Source organism: Balaenoptera ricei, chromosome 7, assembly GCF_028023285.1.
Source record: "Balaenoptera ricei isolate mBalRic1 chromosome 7, mBalRic1.hap2, whole genome shotgun sequence".
In the NCBI taxonomy this organism is placed as follows: domain Eukaryota; kingdom Metazoa; phylum Chordata; class Mammalia; order Artiodactyla; family Balaenopteridae; genus Balaenoptera; species Balaenoptera ricei.
Window position 1 is genome coordinate 47,195,092 of NC_082645.1, and position 17,994 is coordinate 47,213,085.

The window sequence follows — 17,994 nt, forward strand, 5'->3', positions numbered from 1 at the left end:
TTCTGCAAAATAACTTAATTTGTCTTCCGTTTGACTAAACCACAAATTCCATCATGAAAGATGTTGTTTCTCCATAGGGAGAAAAAATACTATAGGAATTAAAGGGAAAGTAGGAAGCTAGCTAACTACCATGTGGATTATCATAAGATTTGGACCTAGTGCCAGCTCTATCACTAGCTATGTGACTTTGGGACATCTGTCAGTGTCTCAAGGTGTCAGGTGTCTCATTTGAAAATAAGAGAAAGTAACAACCTTAGTGACTTTCCAACTGTTTGCCTCAGGGGCTGCTGTGGTGGTGGATTATGAAGAGGAGAAGAACAGGGAAGGAGAAAGCAAGGAAGTGATCTGATCTCCCTTCCATCTTCCACCTGAGCAGCACTACTTTTACATGTTTTGTATCCTAAAGTTCAGAGCAATATTTAATTTTTAAAAGATCCTGTTTAGAGAGAAAACCACAGATTCTATGATCTAAAGCTTTGTTTAGATATAACATCCTCAGTCCACATTTTTAATAAACATGTTTTCATCTCAGGAAAAAACAATGGGCTTTTATATTTTCTTTTCTATTCATTCATGTGCTCCTGATTCAAGTAAAATAAAACCTTAATAACTTTCATTATTTCATATAGCTTATTTTACAGTTTTGTAATATGTTTCTTAAATAAAAGTATGAGTTGATGTGTTGCTTTTCAAAATAAAATTAAAGACAACATGGGGAGTGGATGAAGTCAACTCCAGCCCATACTTGCCTTTAGTTATTTTTTCATGGTGCCTTTGGGCACTTAAATACTGCACTGCATTATCTTTGAGGTAGAACAATAGCAACGATGACAAAACAAAGGCCAAAAAATTCACATAAAAAGGAAAAATGAGAAAGAAAGATGTGAGAGATTTCTTTTTAACACAATTCTCATCATCAGGCTTTGCAGTCTTCTTTGACACAAAGTTGAGAAATAGTCTTCTTAATCCGAAGGGCGGTTAGGCGGGCTGCCCCATTGGCATACCAACACTCACGCATTATTCTCCCCATGACTCGGAGTGCCTTTAAGAAAGAAAATATCAAAGTCTTTAGCACAAAACACAGTACGAGAGAAGAAAAACCACAAACACAGGAATCGATGCTAAGCTCTGATACAGAAATAGTAAACTTAAATCAATATGAGAAGGAGATCAGGGCCAAATCACTTCAAAAATCCTGTCAACGGTGTCTCCCCTCAGACAAGGAACAGGGCATCTCCCCCCAGACAAGGACCAGGGCATCTGCCCTCAGACAAGGACCAGGGCGTTTCCAGACAGAAAGGGACCAGAGCATCTCCCCTCAGACGCGGACCAGGGCATCAACCCTCAGGCAAGGACCGTGGCTTCTCCTCCCAGACAGAGAACTTCTCTTAGAAAAAGACCAGGGTGTCTCCCCTCATAAAGGCACCAGGGTGTCTCCCCTCAGAAAGGAATCAGAGTGTTTCCCCACAGACAGAGACCAGTGTGACTTCTCTCAGAAAGGGACCTGGGTATTTCCCCATTGACAGAGACCAGGGCATCTCCCCTCAGAGGGACCAGAGCATCTCCCCACAGAAAGAGACCAAGATGACTTCTCTCAGAAAAAGACTAGAGTGTCTCTTCTCAGAGACCAGAACATCTATCCTCAGACCAGGACCAGGACATTTCCTCTCAGAAAGGGACCAGACTGTCTCCCCTCAGACAAGGACTAAGGCATCTCCCCTGAGAGGGACCAGAGTGTCTCCCCATGGACAGAGACCAAGGTGACTTCTCTCAGTAAAAGATCAGGCTCTCCCCTCAAACAGAGAAAAAAGTTTCTCCCCTCAGACAGAGACCAGGTCAACTTCTAGCATAGAAAGACCAGGGCTCTCCCTTCAGACAGAGCCCAGGCTGTCTCCCCTCAAACAGAGACCAGGGCACCTCCTCTCCTAGGGAGACCAGGGTGTCTCCTCTCAGACACACCAGGTGTCTCCTCTCAGAAAGGGGCCAGGCGATCTCCTCTGGCTTCAGGCAGAGGCACAGGGCCCACTGATCTGCTAGATGATTTGAAGCCATCATTTGTGGACCTTGAAGGTAGCTATAGGAGATGATAGGGAGCCTCTGCTCAGTGGCATTTTGGTTTATGGAATTACACTATCATTTTTAAGGTCATGTTTGATTACCATAATGTGAAATGATGGACCAGTTTCATTTGTATTAGTCTTTTCTGTTTAGTGATTAGTTGTTTATATGTCTTCCACCTACTCTGTTGAATGTAATTTTAAGAAAGAGAATATGGCCACCTTACACAACATCCTTTTAGAGTAAGTGAAATCGATTGAATAGCTTTATCTTCTTGAGGTGATCAGTAATCTTTGAAACATAATTAATCTTTGTATGCATTTTATGAAAATTTTCCTCTTCCTTCAAGCTGCATGAAAATAACATGCTTTCAATTAAGAAATTATATATGTTATGTATAAAAATGCTAACAATTTCTGCCCTTGGGCTTTCAGAATACATAAACTTTCTTTAAAATCTTTGTAGTGGAATTTAAATATTTTTAAAAATCCTGTCAAAACACAGATATTAATCCTATAGAAGGAGGCTATTAATCCTCTTTTAATTGAAAATTCTGGGAATATGGTAGAATGACTATCTTTTAAAATATTCTAAGAAAGGACATGAAAGACAGAAATGGATAAGGGATGGGTTGGAAATTCCCTATGTTGCTCTGCATGGTAAGTACACACGTATACATTTTTTTTTAAAGTCATCAAACTGTATACTAAGATTTATTCATTTTATCATATGTAAATTATGCCACAATAAAATAATGATCTAAGTACTAATATCAAAATTTTTGAATTAAAAAAAATCAGTATAAGTGAACTGGTAAATAAATAAGATAAATACTCAGAGGGGAAAACAATGAGAATGCATGAATCCAGAGAGGTATAAGAAACCACTGAAGCAAGGCGTTGCTCTGATGGCATCTGCTGATCTCACAGTCTAGAATTTCAGAATTGATGGACCACATATGAAAGACAGGAAATACAGCCCAAAGCACACAGAAGGTGTCAGATCAAGACATTTACAAAGTCCAGACTGTAAGGATGAATTGGTCTTAGAAGGAACTTTGTGAAGAAAATTGTCTAAATCTTTGATCTTGGTAAAGAAAAAATCAAACCTTAGCCTTAAAATGTTGCAGTAAGCCTGAGCTCATAGTGAAAATTCACAAGATGAGGAAATAAAGTATCATAAGCAAGAGTTAGTCAAAACAGCAAACAGGAAAATCAAACCTATCAAAACATTAGATGCTAGAATTAAATGATATAAAATATTTAAAAAATAAAGTACATTTTAAAAAGCAAAGAGAAAAGTCTAAACATAAGTAAAAAGCAAAAGTATATTTAAAACAAAACAAACAAATGGCATTTTTCACAGAATCAGAACAAAAAACAAAGAAAATTTAAAAAAGAAAACAAAAACCCCAAAACCAAAACAAACAATAAAAAACAAAACTAATATAAAAAAAGGTGTCAAAGGTAAGACATGCAAAGTTTTAAGGAGCAAAAGTATCATAACTTTCACACAGCATTATACTGGAAGTCCTAGAAACTGCAATAAGAAAGGTATGAGTCCCGAACTCGCATTATTTGGGAATATGATCATCTATGTAGGTACTCCAAAAGAATCTATAGTTTTATACCCTAAAGAAATAATTTTTACACACACACACACACACACACAGCAGTATTGTTTTAAAAGAAACTAAAAATCACACATGTGACAATCAACAGTAGAGTGAAAAAAAGAAAGTGTGCTATAGCCATACAATGGAATACTACACAGATATAAAAATAAACAGATTATAGCTATACATATATAAGGTAAAGTAAAAAAAAAATTAAGAAGAATATCTATAGTAAGTGTCATTAATATATTTCACAAATAAACAAAAGTTAGCCATATACACATACATATATATATATATACATATATATATATATATATGTATGGCTAAATTTTAAAGAAAAGCAAAGCAATAATAAAATGATTAGTTATAATAGTAGCCTCTCAGAGGGGTGAGGAGTCTTCAAAGGTATTGGAAGTGTTCTATTTTTTAAACTTGGTCATGATTTCTATTATCTTTACATATAACTTTACATATATGTTAATATCCTCTCATATGCATGAAATGGTTAACATCAGAAAAAATTTTAATTTAATTTCAATTTGCTTATAAATGCCTCAAATTCTGCTTCTAAAATGAGCATGTAGGTAAGCTATCTACACAAAATAGAAATATCAGGACATAAATCTTGCCTTAAATAGGAAACGAGTTGAGTGAAACATGAAGGAGAGGAAAAATGAGGAAAAAAGTAACTGTATAAGATATGACATATGACAGAGCCAAAACTAAAAAGATGTCACCTAAAAAATCACCTCAAACATTACATTTAAATATGGCAGAAGACAAACAGTCATAATTGGGATGGGGGAGATTAAATCATTAAAATAGTTGTGGAACTAGTTAGATGATTTATAGTCTTTCCTCCACCTTCCCTTCTACTTCCTGTGGGAGCTAGAGAAATCTCTCTCTTCACACAGGTAGAACAAACATTGCAATATGTCTGCTCTATGATGGTTACTACATGTGTGGTTCAAGATTGCAATATGTCTGCTCTATGATGGTTACTACATGTGTGGTTCAAGATGAGGAGATAAACAACAATGGTGCCTGCCATGGGGAAGCTTTTCTGATGGAAGAGAATAAACTCAAACTTCAGCAAGTTAGGGATTAGGAATAATTTATTGACTCTAAGGATGACTGAAATTGTAATACTCTGTGTAGCACAGACATTGACTACCCACTGAATATGCCTGTGTTCCCAACATTCCCAGCTCCCTTCCAGCTGGATGGGACTGTGTGACTCGTTCTGGTCTATGAACCATGAGTGGAAATGAAATGTGTCACTTAAGCCAAAGTATTAGAGAGCCAGTGTGTGACCCTCCAGCTCCTCTCTTCTCCTGATCTAGACCTCTGGAAACTATGTGTTGAGATAGCAGCATCGCAAGATCAAAGTCACCTGGATTACTGAATCACCACAGGGAGCACAGATTCCAATGAAAGTTGCCTAACCTGTACGGGACTTGGCATAGCAAGAAATAAAGTCTTGTGTGAAGTCACTGGGATGTCAAGGTTGTTCCTGCCACATAACTTAGCATTATGATACTGACAGCTAAAGGGAATAAAATCCTTCTGAAGCTTATACGAAGACATATACCTACATACATGAAATGAATTGGATACCTAGATAAAGAGAAGGACTATGGTCTCTGAAAATCCACCCTGATACTTACCTCAAAATTATAATGGAAAAATATACATAAGAACATAGCCTTACTTCGCAGCTTTGCCACTGGTTTGGGATACTTGGTCGGAACTTCTGGTCACAGACAACCTTCCTCATTTCCTCTATTGAGGGATCTGAAGGCACCATGTCATAATAAGGCAACTGGTACTCCTCAACAATTCCTATAAAAAAGTTGTGTAATAAATTTTCCAGTGTGAATAATAAGCAAAGATGTTTATTTCAAAATAATACTAATTAAGTTTTCTAGGCACAAGTAGTACCCTGGAAAACTGGAAAATCAGGCTTATTAAAATTATGTATCATTGTAAAACCAAAGATATAAGTTTAAAGCACTAAGTTGAATAGTTATATAAGTTTATGAAATTTTATACTATGAAAATTTATATAATTTTGATAATTAAATGTTATATGAGACAAAAGTATATGTAATTACTGTACAAAATATATAATTTTATATAATTATACATTATACATATACAATTCTATATAAAATATTATGTTACATTTACATAACTTTTAATAATTATAAAAATATAATTTTATATTATGAAAATTATGTAAATTTTGATTTACATAAAATGCCATTGTGCAATTCAGAAGTAATACCTAATTACAAAATTTATAGCAAGCCTCACTGATCTGTGAATGACGTATATTTCTCCATGAATGAAGTATATTTCTCCTTTTCAAAACACAATAGCTTTCTCTTTTTGAAAATTGTTAGGCAATCTTTTAAGAGCTGAGTTTTTTACATTTGGATTTTACAGCTACTACATCTGAGAATGTTCCAGAGAAATGGCCAAAGGTATTTGAAGATGAACAGTTCAACGTGAAGGTTAATATTTAAAGAGTCTCAAATAATAGACAAAGATTTGACCTTAATTATCAGAATGTTACTTGAGTTCAAGAATTTCCTTACAGAATCAACTGAATTAAACTGTAGTCCTTTTAATTTAAATATTTAAGATTGGCATAATTTAGAAAATGAAATTCAAATCATGTTAACTAAATTACTATTTCAACTGTTGAAGAAAATTTAAGGACAAAAATCTAAAAGCAAATCTAGACAAATATCAGTATGAAATTTAAAAAAATAATAACATGTTTGAATCTTGCTATTTACCAAGCACCTTCCTAAGCCCTTTACATGTTTTAACTAATTATTCCTCAAAAGCACTGACTAAAGAAAGTACCATATTATCCCATTTTTACAGAATCGGGAAACTGAGGCACAAAGAGTATCATGAATTTTCTCAAGGTCACATAGCTAGTAAGTGGCAGATCTGGAACTCGATCCCAGGCTTGGGGATTCCAGTGTCCATGTTCTGTTTCTGCACCACTCTAAGTCTATTGCTTCTATGAATAGTTTCATCTTCCTGAATATTTTATTATCTAACCTAGGAATAAAAGGGGGAAAGCATGTTTTCTCATTCAAATATAATTTTAAGCTTTTAAGTTTTCATTTTTTAAAAAATGAGATTGATGTAAGGCAAAATGACATCAATACAAAATGCAAAAACTGACAGTGGTTTAATAATGACAGTTCTTTCATTGAATGTTTACTATGAGCAGGCTCTCTACAAAAAGCTTCACATGAATTAATTGAATTAGTCCATTAAACCTTTAAAGCCCAAGAGGTCAGTTTTATTATCTTCATTTTACAGAGGAGGAAAGTGAGACCATATAACTCACCTAAAGTCAGACATTCAGGAAGTTGCTAAACCAAGGTTTAGGACTAAGTCTGTCTCACTTGAAACTGAAAAATCTAAATCATTTTCTACCAGGATTTAACTTTTCTCCACTGATGAAACAACTCCATCAGACTGCATTTACAGGGTTTCATCTTCCCAAATTCTTCCTCTTAATCTCTAATCTTCCTATTAATCTCTAAACTGCTGGGAGCAGTGGAGTCAGGAAGTTGCTTTGCTTACCTCTGCCCTCCACTTTAATCCCCGCACATTCATCATCACCGGAAAGAAATGAACAAGAAAAGCCTGAGAACCAGAAGACTTCAATTTAAGTCCTGCGGCCTTGGCAAGTCATTTAGTTTCCTTGGGTTTAATTTCTGATACAAAATAGGAATACAGCTCAAAGAAGAAGATTTTCAAGTGCTTTGCAAAGTATTATTATGGAAATCAGAATTATCAGGAGAACTAAGCGGTAATCACAACCTAAAATCTCCGTTCTGTTCAAAATGCTCCACTTTTGCCACTGGAAAGATATCGCCAAAAGGTAATCTCTTAAATATTTAGATACGATTCAATATAGTGCATTGAATTAGAGCATCAAGGAAAGGCAAACACAAAGAATATTTCCAAAATCTTACCTCCGACTGAACATCTCCGGGCTATTTCCCAGTAAACCAGACCAACAGAATAGATGTCAGCTCGTTTGAAGGACTCGAAGATATTCACATTTATTGTATCATCAAGCATTTCAGGAGCCATGTACCTTCAAAAACATGCACACTTCAGATTCTGTGTATGATTTTATAGCAGTCCAGTAAAACACAATGTTAATAAATCCTGATATACAATATGTTAAGGCAGTTTACATCAAATTTACAGGTTGATCTGAGCCACTATAACAGAATAAATTAAATAATACACTTATTGAACGATAACCTTAAAACATTTTAAATAGACCTAGAGATCATCCTAGCGTTAAAGCCTCTGGGCCAGGAGCCAAATACTTGGAAAGCACTCAATAGGAAAGATGGAACTCAATTTCCAGTAGTTTGGAGCCCAGAAAGCTCCTTGAGGGCAAGGAGTACGTCCTATTCATCATGGTGGGCCCAGTACTCCAACTCAGTGCTCAGCGTCACTCCACAAGTACTTGCTCTGAATGAACAGTGTTATTATACATTGGCTCCAAGACATATATTCATATTATATACTGGCTCCAATAAAATTACAGCCTTGCTGGAATAGGACTAAATCAAAAATTCTACAGTCCCTGGGGCCTGACTGAGCCTAGCTGTCTTAGGGATATTTCGAGGATTTCTCAGAATATTGAGGTGAGGATGCAACACTCTCCCCAATCTTTTAAAAGCTTTAGATTCTCTGAAGGAATCCAGCATCCCAGGCTTCCCTGATGGACAAGTTAAAACTTGCTTTTTAAAGGGAAAAAAGAAGCGGTCCCTTAGGGCTGCCCAGTCTGAATAAACTGTCCTGAAGTGTTTCTGGGGCCCCATTAAAGTCTCCCAGGGAACAAAGTGAAGGACTCAGAGGGACTGGCCTGGAATCTCAAATATGGCTTGTAGGCCAACTATACCAGCTTAGACATTCTCTACTCTCAAGGGCCTTTAACAGCTCAAGGAAAGTGTTTTGGTTATTTCTGATTTCAAGGTCAAGAAACCTGGAACTATGCCAAAGTAGCACAGATCCTGAAATTCAAATGAAAGGAAACGGAAGTATGCTGGCCATATGGCCACAGTCTGGCTATAATAAGAAAACACCAGGAATCCCATTACTAATGGGCCTGTCCTGACATACGTGTGCTATGCTCTATATAAATCATGCTTGTTCTTAACTTTCAGATATTCTGTTCCTTGAAAGTGGGAATTGTGTCCAAACTCATATTACCTTAATACACATCAACTGGGGAGACTTAAGGATAAGTACAACTATAGGTAAATATGTTACGTAATATTTTTAAATATTGTGAGAATATTATATAGAGTCCCTCATCTATCTAGTTCAGTGTATTGATTCTATATCTGTTGTTAGGACCTGAATGTACAGAACTAGCCCTGAGTTTCAGTTCATTTACGAAGTCTTGATATAAAGGCTTTGGAGGAGCTATACACTGCTAACATTTTTTTCCTCCTCTCTGTAGGAAAACTATTCTCAGATGTGGCACACTAAAAATAATCTATCACCATCACTTCCACCATTCCTTTCCACTGGACTCCCCACACAAATACCTACTTTCCATATGACCAAATGCCAGCTCTTCTTGCTTTATAACCATTGTGCCGCTGATTTCTTGGTGACCCAGAGAAGACTTCTTGCTTTCTTGGGCCTAATGATTTCCCACTTTGGATCTGCCACCCACCTCCCTATACACATATCCCAGGCATTCATGTTTATGGGGCAGTCATAAGTCTCAGTATGCTACCAAAGTAAGTTATCTTACCTTTTGGTTCCTACTTTAGGATTCTGAGGTATGTCAATAGTGTTCAGTATTGAGTCATGCTTCACAGCCAACCCTAAGTCTGCTATGGCACAAGTTTCACATTTTTTCACTAAGATATTCTTTGATTTTATATCTCGATGAGCAATAGCAGGTTTACCTATGAAGCATAAGGTAAACATATTCACTTTTTTCATTACTGGAGATTGAACCTCTCTGAAAGGAGTCATCTTGAAGACTTGGCTCAAATGTTATCTTCTAAGAATGGTCTTCCCTGATCCCCATTCTACATTCCAAGTCATTCTCCATCAGACTATCCCATTTTGCCTTCTTCATAGCCCTTATCACTATCTAAATTATCTTAGTCATTCATATGCATTATCTGTCCCTCCCAACTAGACTGTAGGCTACATAAGGGCAGTGGCTATGTCTTACTCATCACCATGCCTCCAATGCTTAGAACACTAGGTGACATTTAGTAACCACTAGTAAATATTTGCTGAATAAGTAGGGAAAGTATGAGCATTGCTACGTCCACATAAGAACATAGCAAATATTCTCTTACAAAACAAGTTTCAAACTTCTACCACCCTACACCGGCAGTTCTCAAATGTGGCCCAAAGATCCCTGGGGTTCCTTAAGGCTCTTTTCCAACTACATATCTGTGTGATGTCACGTTTTCTTCACATACTTCAACCAAAAACAACATACCGGGACAGACCGAATGAAGAACAGGTATGAAAATCCAGACATTAAGGAGATTTGCAAAAGTGTAAAATGGCATTATTTTAGCTAGATTGGCTTTCGTACTACAAAAATTATGTAACTTTAAAAAATTATGTTATTTATTTTAATATTTAATTGGTTAATTATTGTACTTTAAGTAAATTAATAAATACTTTAAAATTTCTCAATTTTAGTTTCTAATATAGTAAATATTAATAGATATAACCCACATATACAAACTTTTGGGGTCCTCAATAATCTTTAAGAGTTTAAAGGGATCATGGATCCAAATCTGAGAAGCACTACGGTGACTAGACTGACTTTCTAGAGCCAATTCTCTATTAACTCAATAAACAGATGAGACAGTGTATATTATTTGGCGTTCAAGTACATGATATATAAGTATTTTTTTAAGGTCAGAATAACCCTTTCTAATTATTTTGATTATCAAAGGTAAACAGTTAAATCATTTGTATTCTCTGAAAATAGAGCATTTGCCACCAAAGCAAGATCTCTCAGGTACATATTGTAAATAGCAAAGATAGAGCCACTAGGAATAAAAATATTATTATGGATAGTATACAAAATGACAAGTATGTAGATGAGAGTTGGCTATATCATGACAAAACCTTCAGCTTTATAAAATACCTTTAGTGTTTCTTTACATTTGATAATTGTTTGTAATAAACTAAAACACAGCTGAACACTAAAATACAACTTAGTGTTTCTATCCTCATATTCAAGGAGAAAAAAAATTAGAAAGAAAATACATACCTTGTGTACCAACAATCTCCATATGAAGGTGGGCCAGACCACTAGCTATTGAAAGTGCCAGTTTGATCATTCCAGCCACTGTCACTATGTTTCTATTCAAATAGTCATATAAGGAGCCCTGTTCATGATATTCAGAGACAAGCCAAAGTTGAGTCCAAGTTCCATTATCTAACAGGAAAAAGTTATTTTGTTGCTGTAAGTTTATGTTGAGAAAGAAGCCAAAAGCTTTTAACAAATGTCAGTGTTTAAAGCAAATCTGTGTTGTTAACAAAGCAAAGTTAATTCTTTCAGTGATAATACTTACAGTCCAAGTTAGTAGGCTGAAAATTCTCAACGAATTCCTATTGATATATTAGAACCTGTTACATGTACCCACCATCGCTATAGGAAGCTGTGAGGCAGTGATTCTACCAACTGAACTACTCCTTTCTTATTCCCTCTATATCAATACCTGCTGGTAATAGCAACCACATTATGGGAGAAACTACTGAGAGATGCATTTAGGCTCAGCGTTGTGCTATAAATTATTCTTGAGCTTTTAAGAAAGATTGTACCAATGAAAAACAGAAATATAACAAATTTACACAAAGTATTATTACTATCACAAAAGCTCTAACATTCCAAGGATGTTCATATTATTCACCATTCAAAATATGAAGTTTATGATTTCCCTCAAAGCTTAATATAAGTGCCAAACACAATTACTAGAACTTTTCAAATAATTTACCTTATTTAACCAAAGGCTAATCCAGTTTATAAAAGATTTTTAGCAGAAGAGAAATTAGCCTAAAATTTCTCTAGGTATTAGAGTCCCTAGACTTAGCTTTAGCTTTCAGAATCAGATGTCTACAATAGCCCTGGGAAGTCCTGACCAGTTTTGATCCTCAGTGAAAGGGAACTATAATTAAAGAACATTTGCTAAGGTATCTTTGTACCTACTGCTTTATGTACAAGAGCTCCTGGTTATCCAAGAATTTAATTTCCAAATCCAGGTAGTGATAACATTTCCTAGGAATGCAAAAATCAACATAACATGATAAAGTTCACTAATAAACTGACCACATATAAAACTAACACTTACACCTCTCTCCCTGCTTAACACCAGTGGCTATCTTTGCCCTCTCGTATCAATGTCTTTGTCAGACAGTTGACTAAACTAAAGAGTGAAACTGTAAATGTTGCAAAAGATACAGAAATGCATGAAAATGAAAGTGATGTTAGAGACCACTTGGAATCAAAGCCACTGACAAGTAAGCCATTGACACAGGTAGACCAGTTAAACTGAAGAACAGACAATCAAGGGTGATCTTTCTTGTGCATATTGTTTTATAATCCAATAAGTGTCATGATTAAATTAGCTCTATCAGGATGATCCGTATAACGGCAGTCATTACTGCTTTCATAACATTGTGAATTAAGCTAACCAGTAGTTTAGCTCAATGTTACGAAGAAAAAGTAAAAGTTCGTAACAGCTTAATAAGAAATGTTTCATTTTCAATAGTATAGTTAAGAATTTGGAAAGAACCTTTTTCTTTTTTAAGCTCAGTTTCTCCCTGGCAAATCAGAAAAGACAAATCATCAGCAAACATAACTATGGCCAAAATGTATAATAACACTAAGCTTCTCTTTGGCCATCTAATTAATCATAAATACTTTCATTATCAAGCTTATATTAAATAGAAATAACCATAGATTTTAAACTTTCTTGGGTAACGGTAGGTTTCTGATAGCCACAGATAATTTGTGGCTAGATAGAGGTTACAATCTCCACCTCTCCAAAGTTCTTCATGAGTATTACTGATTCAAATAAAAAAATAATTGACTGGATCAAGTTTTGCTCACCTTTGTTCCCTGTTTCCCTTTAAGGGAACTGTTGCACAGCTAAATGAGTAAAAGCTATGCAAAAAGAAGAAAGAGAGCATAGGTAATCCACAGACTCTATATCCAGTCCCTGATTACTGGGCATATACACAAAATTTTATGACTATTGATTTAAATACCAAAAAGTTGATGGTCTGTCTTATTCCACAAATCTCATAAAGCAGTATTATTTGGGGTTGTTAATGTTAAACCTCACGATATAAACCATACTCAAAGTACATTAATTTCACTAAAATTATCTTGCTTGCCACCATTCTAATAATGTTCATAGAAAACTAGAGTCCTGGAGTTGAGGTCTGTTGCACAGATGAAAGTATAGTCCTAACAAAGATGAATATTCAACTATCATTCATTGGTATCTTTGTACCAGTTATCAAAATATTGAAATATTTCTGTCCTCTTTAACAGCTGCTATTCAAAACGTCCAATGGTATTCTTTTGCCCTAGACACCCAAAGCAACTCCTGAACCCCCAAGATGCCTCCAGATCTTTTTATGACCCAGCAACTAAAGGGATAAAACCTAGCATGGCAGGGTTCTCCCAGGACTCTGTTCCAGTTGAAGCTTCTGTTCTGGTTGGTTAGTTCCTGTGCCATACCAGTCATCAAATATTTTAAATATCAAGCTGGCTATAGTGTCATCATGACTTCATATCACTCGTCTGCCCTGCTTTATTTTACATTTATTGCACATTTATCTGTGGAGAAGAGGAAAGCATTTTCTTTCCTCAAAAAAGAAATCAGACTTTTACGTAGATTTTATTAAAACAAAGAGATTATTTATTCTCCTCTGATAGTAGACATAACATTTTATTTGCTGGACCCAATTAGATTGAAAATACCTTTGTTGTCAGCAGCAATGAAGCCAAGGATGTTTTCATGTCTCAGCATAACGGTCTGATAAATTTCTGCCTCTCGAAACCAAGACCTTTCATCTCTGGAGGAGAATATTTTCACAGCCACATCTTCCCCGCACCATCTTCCGTGCCAGACCTCACCAAATCTACCTTTTCCTACTATTTCCTGAAGTACAATCGTCCTTGCAATTGTTCTTTGAACCAACAGAGGCAGACCTAAGCAAAGAAAAGATGAAATTGATGATTAAAAACAAGTAATTGCCAGAAAACAACTGTCATGATGACCATTATTTTCACATAAAAAAGCAAACATTTAACCACTTTAGTAATTTTACTGATTTTGAAGAAATAAGCACCATTATACCACACTTTAATTAGTCAAAGCATGCTCAAAAAATACTCCAAATTCTTACTATGATTTCTCTTCTTATATTCACAAATAAAAATTTCTTGAATATAGCCTGCCACTGCAGACATCTAATTTTCCAAAATTGTTGCAAATCTCTCTGATTTGCACATTGAAGCCAGTCAGTTTACTAAATACACAAAGGTTAAAAAGCATAAATTGCTGGCCTCTAAAATAAAATATATGATTCCTAGTACAACCGAGAATGCAGAGAATTCTTTATGAATTTTTTTAAAAACCAAGTTAAAATTGGAAAGTGAAGAATCGAATTCAATGATGAAGTGAGGCAATCATGTTACACGAAAAGCAAGGTACAGTCATAGAAAATATCAAATGGATATTTTCTGTGGAATAAAAGAAAGTCAAAGAAACTATATTCTGAATGTACGTAAAATGTTTAGGTTTTTTTGAACCAATAACTTTACCTCTAGAATTCTATTCTAAAGATTTAACGAAAAATGCAGAAAAATTTATGTCAAGATATTTAATATATTATTACTTATAGAAAAAGTAAGGAAAAGTGTCTGATAATAGAAAAATTGTTAAGTACAGTGCAGAGGTTGACACCACAGATAAGAAAGGCTTGGTTGGGTTCAGATTTCTTCTGTGCCATATGGTAATCATGGGCAAATTATTGAACTTCTCTGAGCTTCAGCTTCCTTGCCTGAAAACCTGTGGGCAATAATATTACCTATATCATAGGGATACTTTGAGAATTAATAAGCATGTTAAGCACCTAGCACGGTATCTGGCCTATTACATGCTCAGTAATGGTTTGCCCTTAACATTATGTCTAAGGATGGATTACTTAGAGCCAAAAATAATGATGCTGTTTATGAAGAGTTATTTCTTAATGACGTAGGAAAGTACTTCTGCTATAATAAAAACCATACCTTGTTAAGTGAAAAAATACTTTTGTTAAAGACAAATAGCATAGCAAATTCTATCCATCTAAATAAGTGTATCTAGCTATTCAAAATATTCACGGGAAAAAGACTGAAAAGAATATATGCTAAATGCTATGATGGGTATTTCTATTTAGTGGAATCGGGGTGAAGTAAATTGTGATATTCTCCTTTCTAATTCTTTACATTTTCTTAATGTCCACAATATTCCATAAATATTTATTACTCTTATAATTAGAAGGAAAATAGCTAAAGAGGTCACAGTATAATTTATTCGGGAAAGTCATGTTTAATTGTCATTGTACTCAGATGGCTGGGAAACCCTTATAGCAACAGCCCTGTAAGCTCCTGTAGGCTTCGACCTCTACTCCTGAAATGAGCCACAGTTTATTCAGATGTTCTCATGTTCATGAGAACCACCCACCATGACTAAATAAGCACAGACTATAAGTTTGCTATTATGGGTCTCAACAATTAGTCACAAAGCCTCACAGCCAGAAAGTTCTTCTGGTTCAACTTTGTCATTTAGAGATGAGAAAATTGGGGCTGTGTGGTAGTCAAAAACTTGCCCAGGAATAAGTGGAAGTCAGACCTACAACTAAAACACTGTTTTTCAATCCAAATTCTTATGCTCTCACCATTCAGTGGATATGACTACAGTCCTCCCCAGCTGGAAAGATTTCTAGCAGCAAACTATCCAGGATATTTTTGTAAGCTAGAGTCAGTTTCACTACTTGCCACACAATGAAAATTGTACTAACAATTATTAAGCCAAAGTACAATTTCAATCTCTCTCTCTTCCCTCCCCTCGTCTTGCATACACAAACTCACAAAAGCATCACCACGACCAATCACAACAATATTGACAACGACAACAATACAACAACAACAATTGGCTAGAGAACTAGATAAGTCTACGTTTTCAAACTGCAAATTGATTAGGCACATAATCAATGCCTCAGACCAGGGACAAAGAAGGATTTCATCTAAGGTACTCAGCACAGCAATTAAGTTGAGGCAGTAAAACAATGAAAATTGCTTCAGCATATTTCAAAGCAACCACCAAAAATAATCTGAGAAATTTTTGTGTTACACACTTAGAGATTTCCTTTGAAGGCACATGGACTTTGGCTCTCCCTGCAGGTCCATGCTACTCTTTTTTACCAGGGGCTGTAGAAGCTGATGCCTGACTGATGGAAATGTCACCATCCATCAGTAGTGTTATATCACGACAGGAAAGCAGAAACCTACCAAGCCTCTTAGAAGCCACCTGAGACACCATGATCTCTCAAAGACCATCCAGTCAAACACCAGTCCATTTTCCTCTCTTGCAAACATTATATCTCTTCGAAATCTGTCCCTGACCAGGTCGGGATAGGCTTCATAATTTTTGTCTCTCAACATCTGACAAAGCTGCTTCTTGCTTAAGGTCGCTGCCCAGGGAAGAGAAGCAGAGGGGAAGCAGAACTCCTGATTTCCTTCCTATGGGTGAGCTTTTGTGACAGAAGCCTTGCTACACATGGACCCATTCTCTCTGATGATCAAAGGCAGTATGGCCATCCATTACTGTTAGCCAGTGGTCACTGGCAAACATATGCAGCTGGCTTTGGGGAAAAGTGCCTAGAACTATTTTAAGTTGATCATTAAAGAAATCATCCATGCTTGGGTATATTTACAGCTTTCTTTTAAGAGAGAACTTAGAATAATCTAAAGAGGAAAGGGTTCAGCAGTCAATAAGTCCAGATTTAGGTTTCAAGATGCACAAAAATACCAAAAAACTTAACGTTAATTTTTGATTTTATGCCCTGGCTCACAACCGCTTTCTTAAACTAAATATCCAGTCTCCAGTTATAAAATCTCCATTACTTTTATTTGAAAGGGAAATCCTTGGTCAATCTTAAGTATAGTCAAGAAGTAGCTCCAAAACACATATTTCTGCCTTACCTCTTCATACGAACTGAAAGGTTTGGTGGGGATTAGATAGATGGTTATTTAATCACTTGAACCTTTTAATAAATTGTATAAGGTTTCAAGGAACTTGGCACAAATCAGAGCTTTCTGTGCCTATATTCTAAGCCTAGAATGTTGCCAGGGCTCAGGAAGTTAGGGCGCAGCGGCCCCCAAAAGGTAACACTCAAGGAAGGAAAGAGTATTAAATCCTAGTAAGTTTTACTTTTAAAGAAAAAATGTCAACTTTCTATCCAACAATTTAATCTGGATTTCAGTTTTATAGACTTCGCAGTTTGGAGATACTCTTTCCAGTATTCCTCCTTTGAAAACATGCCACCTGATTTGTGCAATGATGGTGTAAACATTGAGGCTTTGGTCAGTGAGCAAACGATCTTGCCCCCAGAAGCAGCCAACTACCTGGGCTTTCTGGATGACATAATTAGGTCTCTCTTTTCTGATAAATACTTCTGAGTCCAAAGCTGCTTCTTGTTAAATATGGATGCCCATATAGGTGCTACCAACCCTCTGTCATCTGCCCTTGTTAATTGTGCCTGCCTGGACACTCCCAAAGGCCACGGGCAAGGGAGTTCCTCAAAATCTGTTTGGGGTGATCATCCTTAATGATCTTTCCAAAGCAAGATGGGATGCAGGGGTGACTGAAATGATTCAATTAGGCTTACCTTAGTTCATGTTTCTGCAACACCACATGCTGACAGGATTTCTGGAATTATACATGAAAGTTGGGAGTTCCCTGCCATTTTAGGGAGTTTATTATTACGGGATGTGGGTCGGGGGTCAATGCTCTTCTGTCACCGGAAACTCAAAAAGCCCTCAGATGCTTTGTGCTATGAGAAAGGCTCATTTAAGCCATAATACAGCCTGGTATTTTGAACTGCTTCATCAGGGGTTCTGAAGTTCCATTAAAGAGGGAAAGCGTTGTCATATAACCTTAGGAGCACAAGCCAGCCCAGGAATGCTCCCTTTCGTCTTCCATTTCTATGCTTTA

The 17,994-nt window shown here is 36.1% G+C and overlaps 1 protein-coding gene across 3 annotated transcripts in view; it reads right to left on the reverse strand.

Annotated features, from left to right (window-relative positions):
* Positions 1 to 916: 916 nt before the first annotated feature.
* ACVR1C (activin A receptor type 1C) overlaps positions 917 to 17,994 on the reverse strand; it is a 39,382-nt gene continuing 22,304 nt past the window's right edge. For 2 of the 3 annotated variants that reach the window (XM_059927149.1, XM_059927148.1), the window contains 6 exons: positions 13,713 to 13,943; positions 10,992 to 11,159; positions 9,495 to 9,651; positions 7,684 to 7,808; positions 5,388 to 5,518; positions 917 to 1,042 (listed from right to left, as the gene is read on the reverse strand). In XM_059927149.1, the coding sequence (XP_059783132.1) occupies positions 917 to 1,042; positions 5,388 to 5,518; positions 7,684 to 7,808; positions 9,495 to 9,651; positions 10,992 to 11,159; positions 13,713 to 13,943 (938 nt within the window). The remainder of the gene's footprint in view (positions 1,043 to 5,387; positions 5,519 to 7,683; positions 7,809 to 9,494; positions 9,652 to 10,991; positions 11,160 to 13,712; positions 13,944 to 17,994) is intronic. The other variant, XM_059927150.1, reaches the window with a different exon arrangement.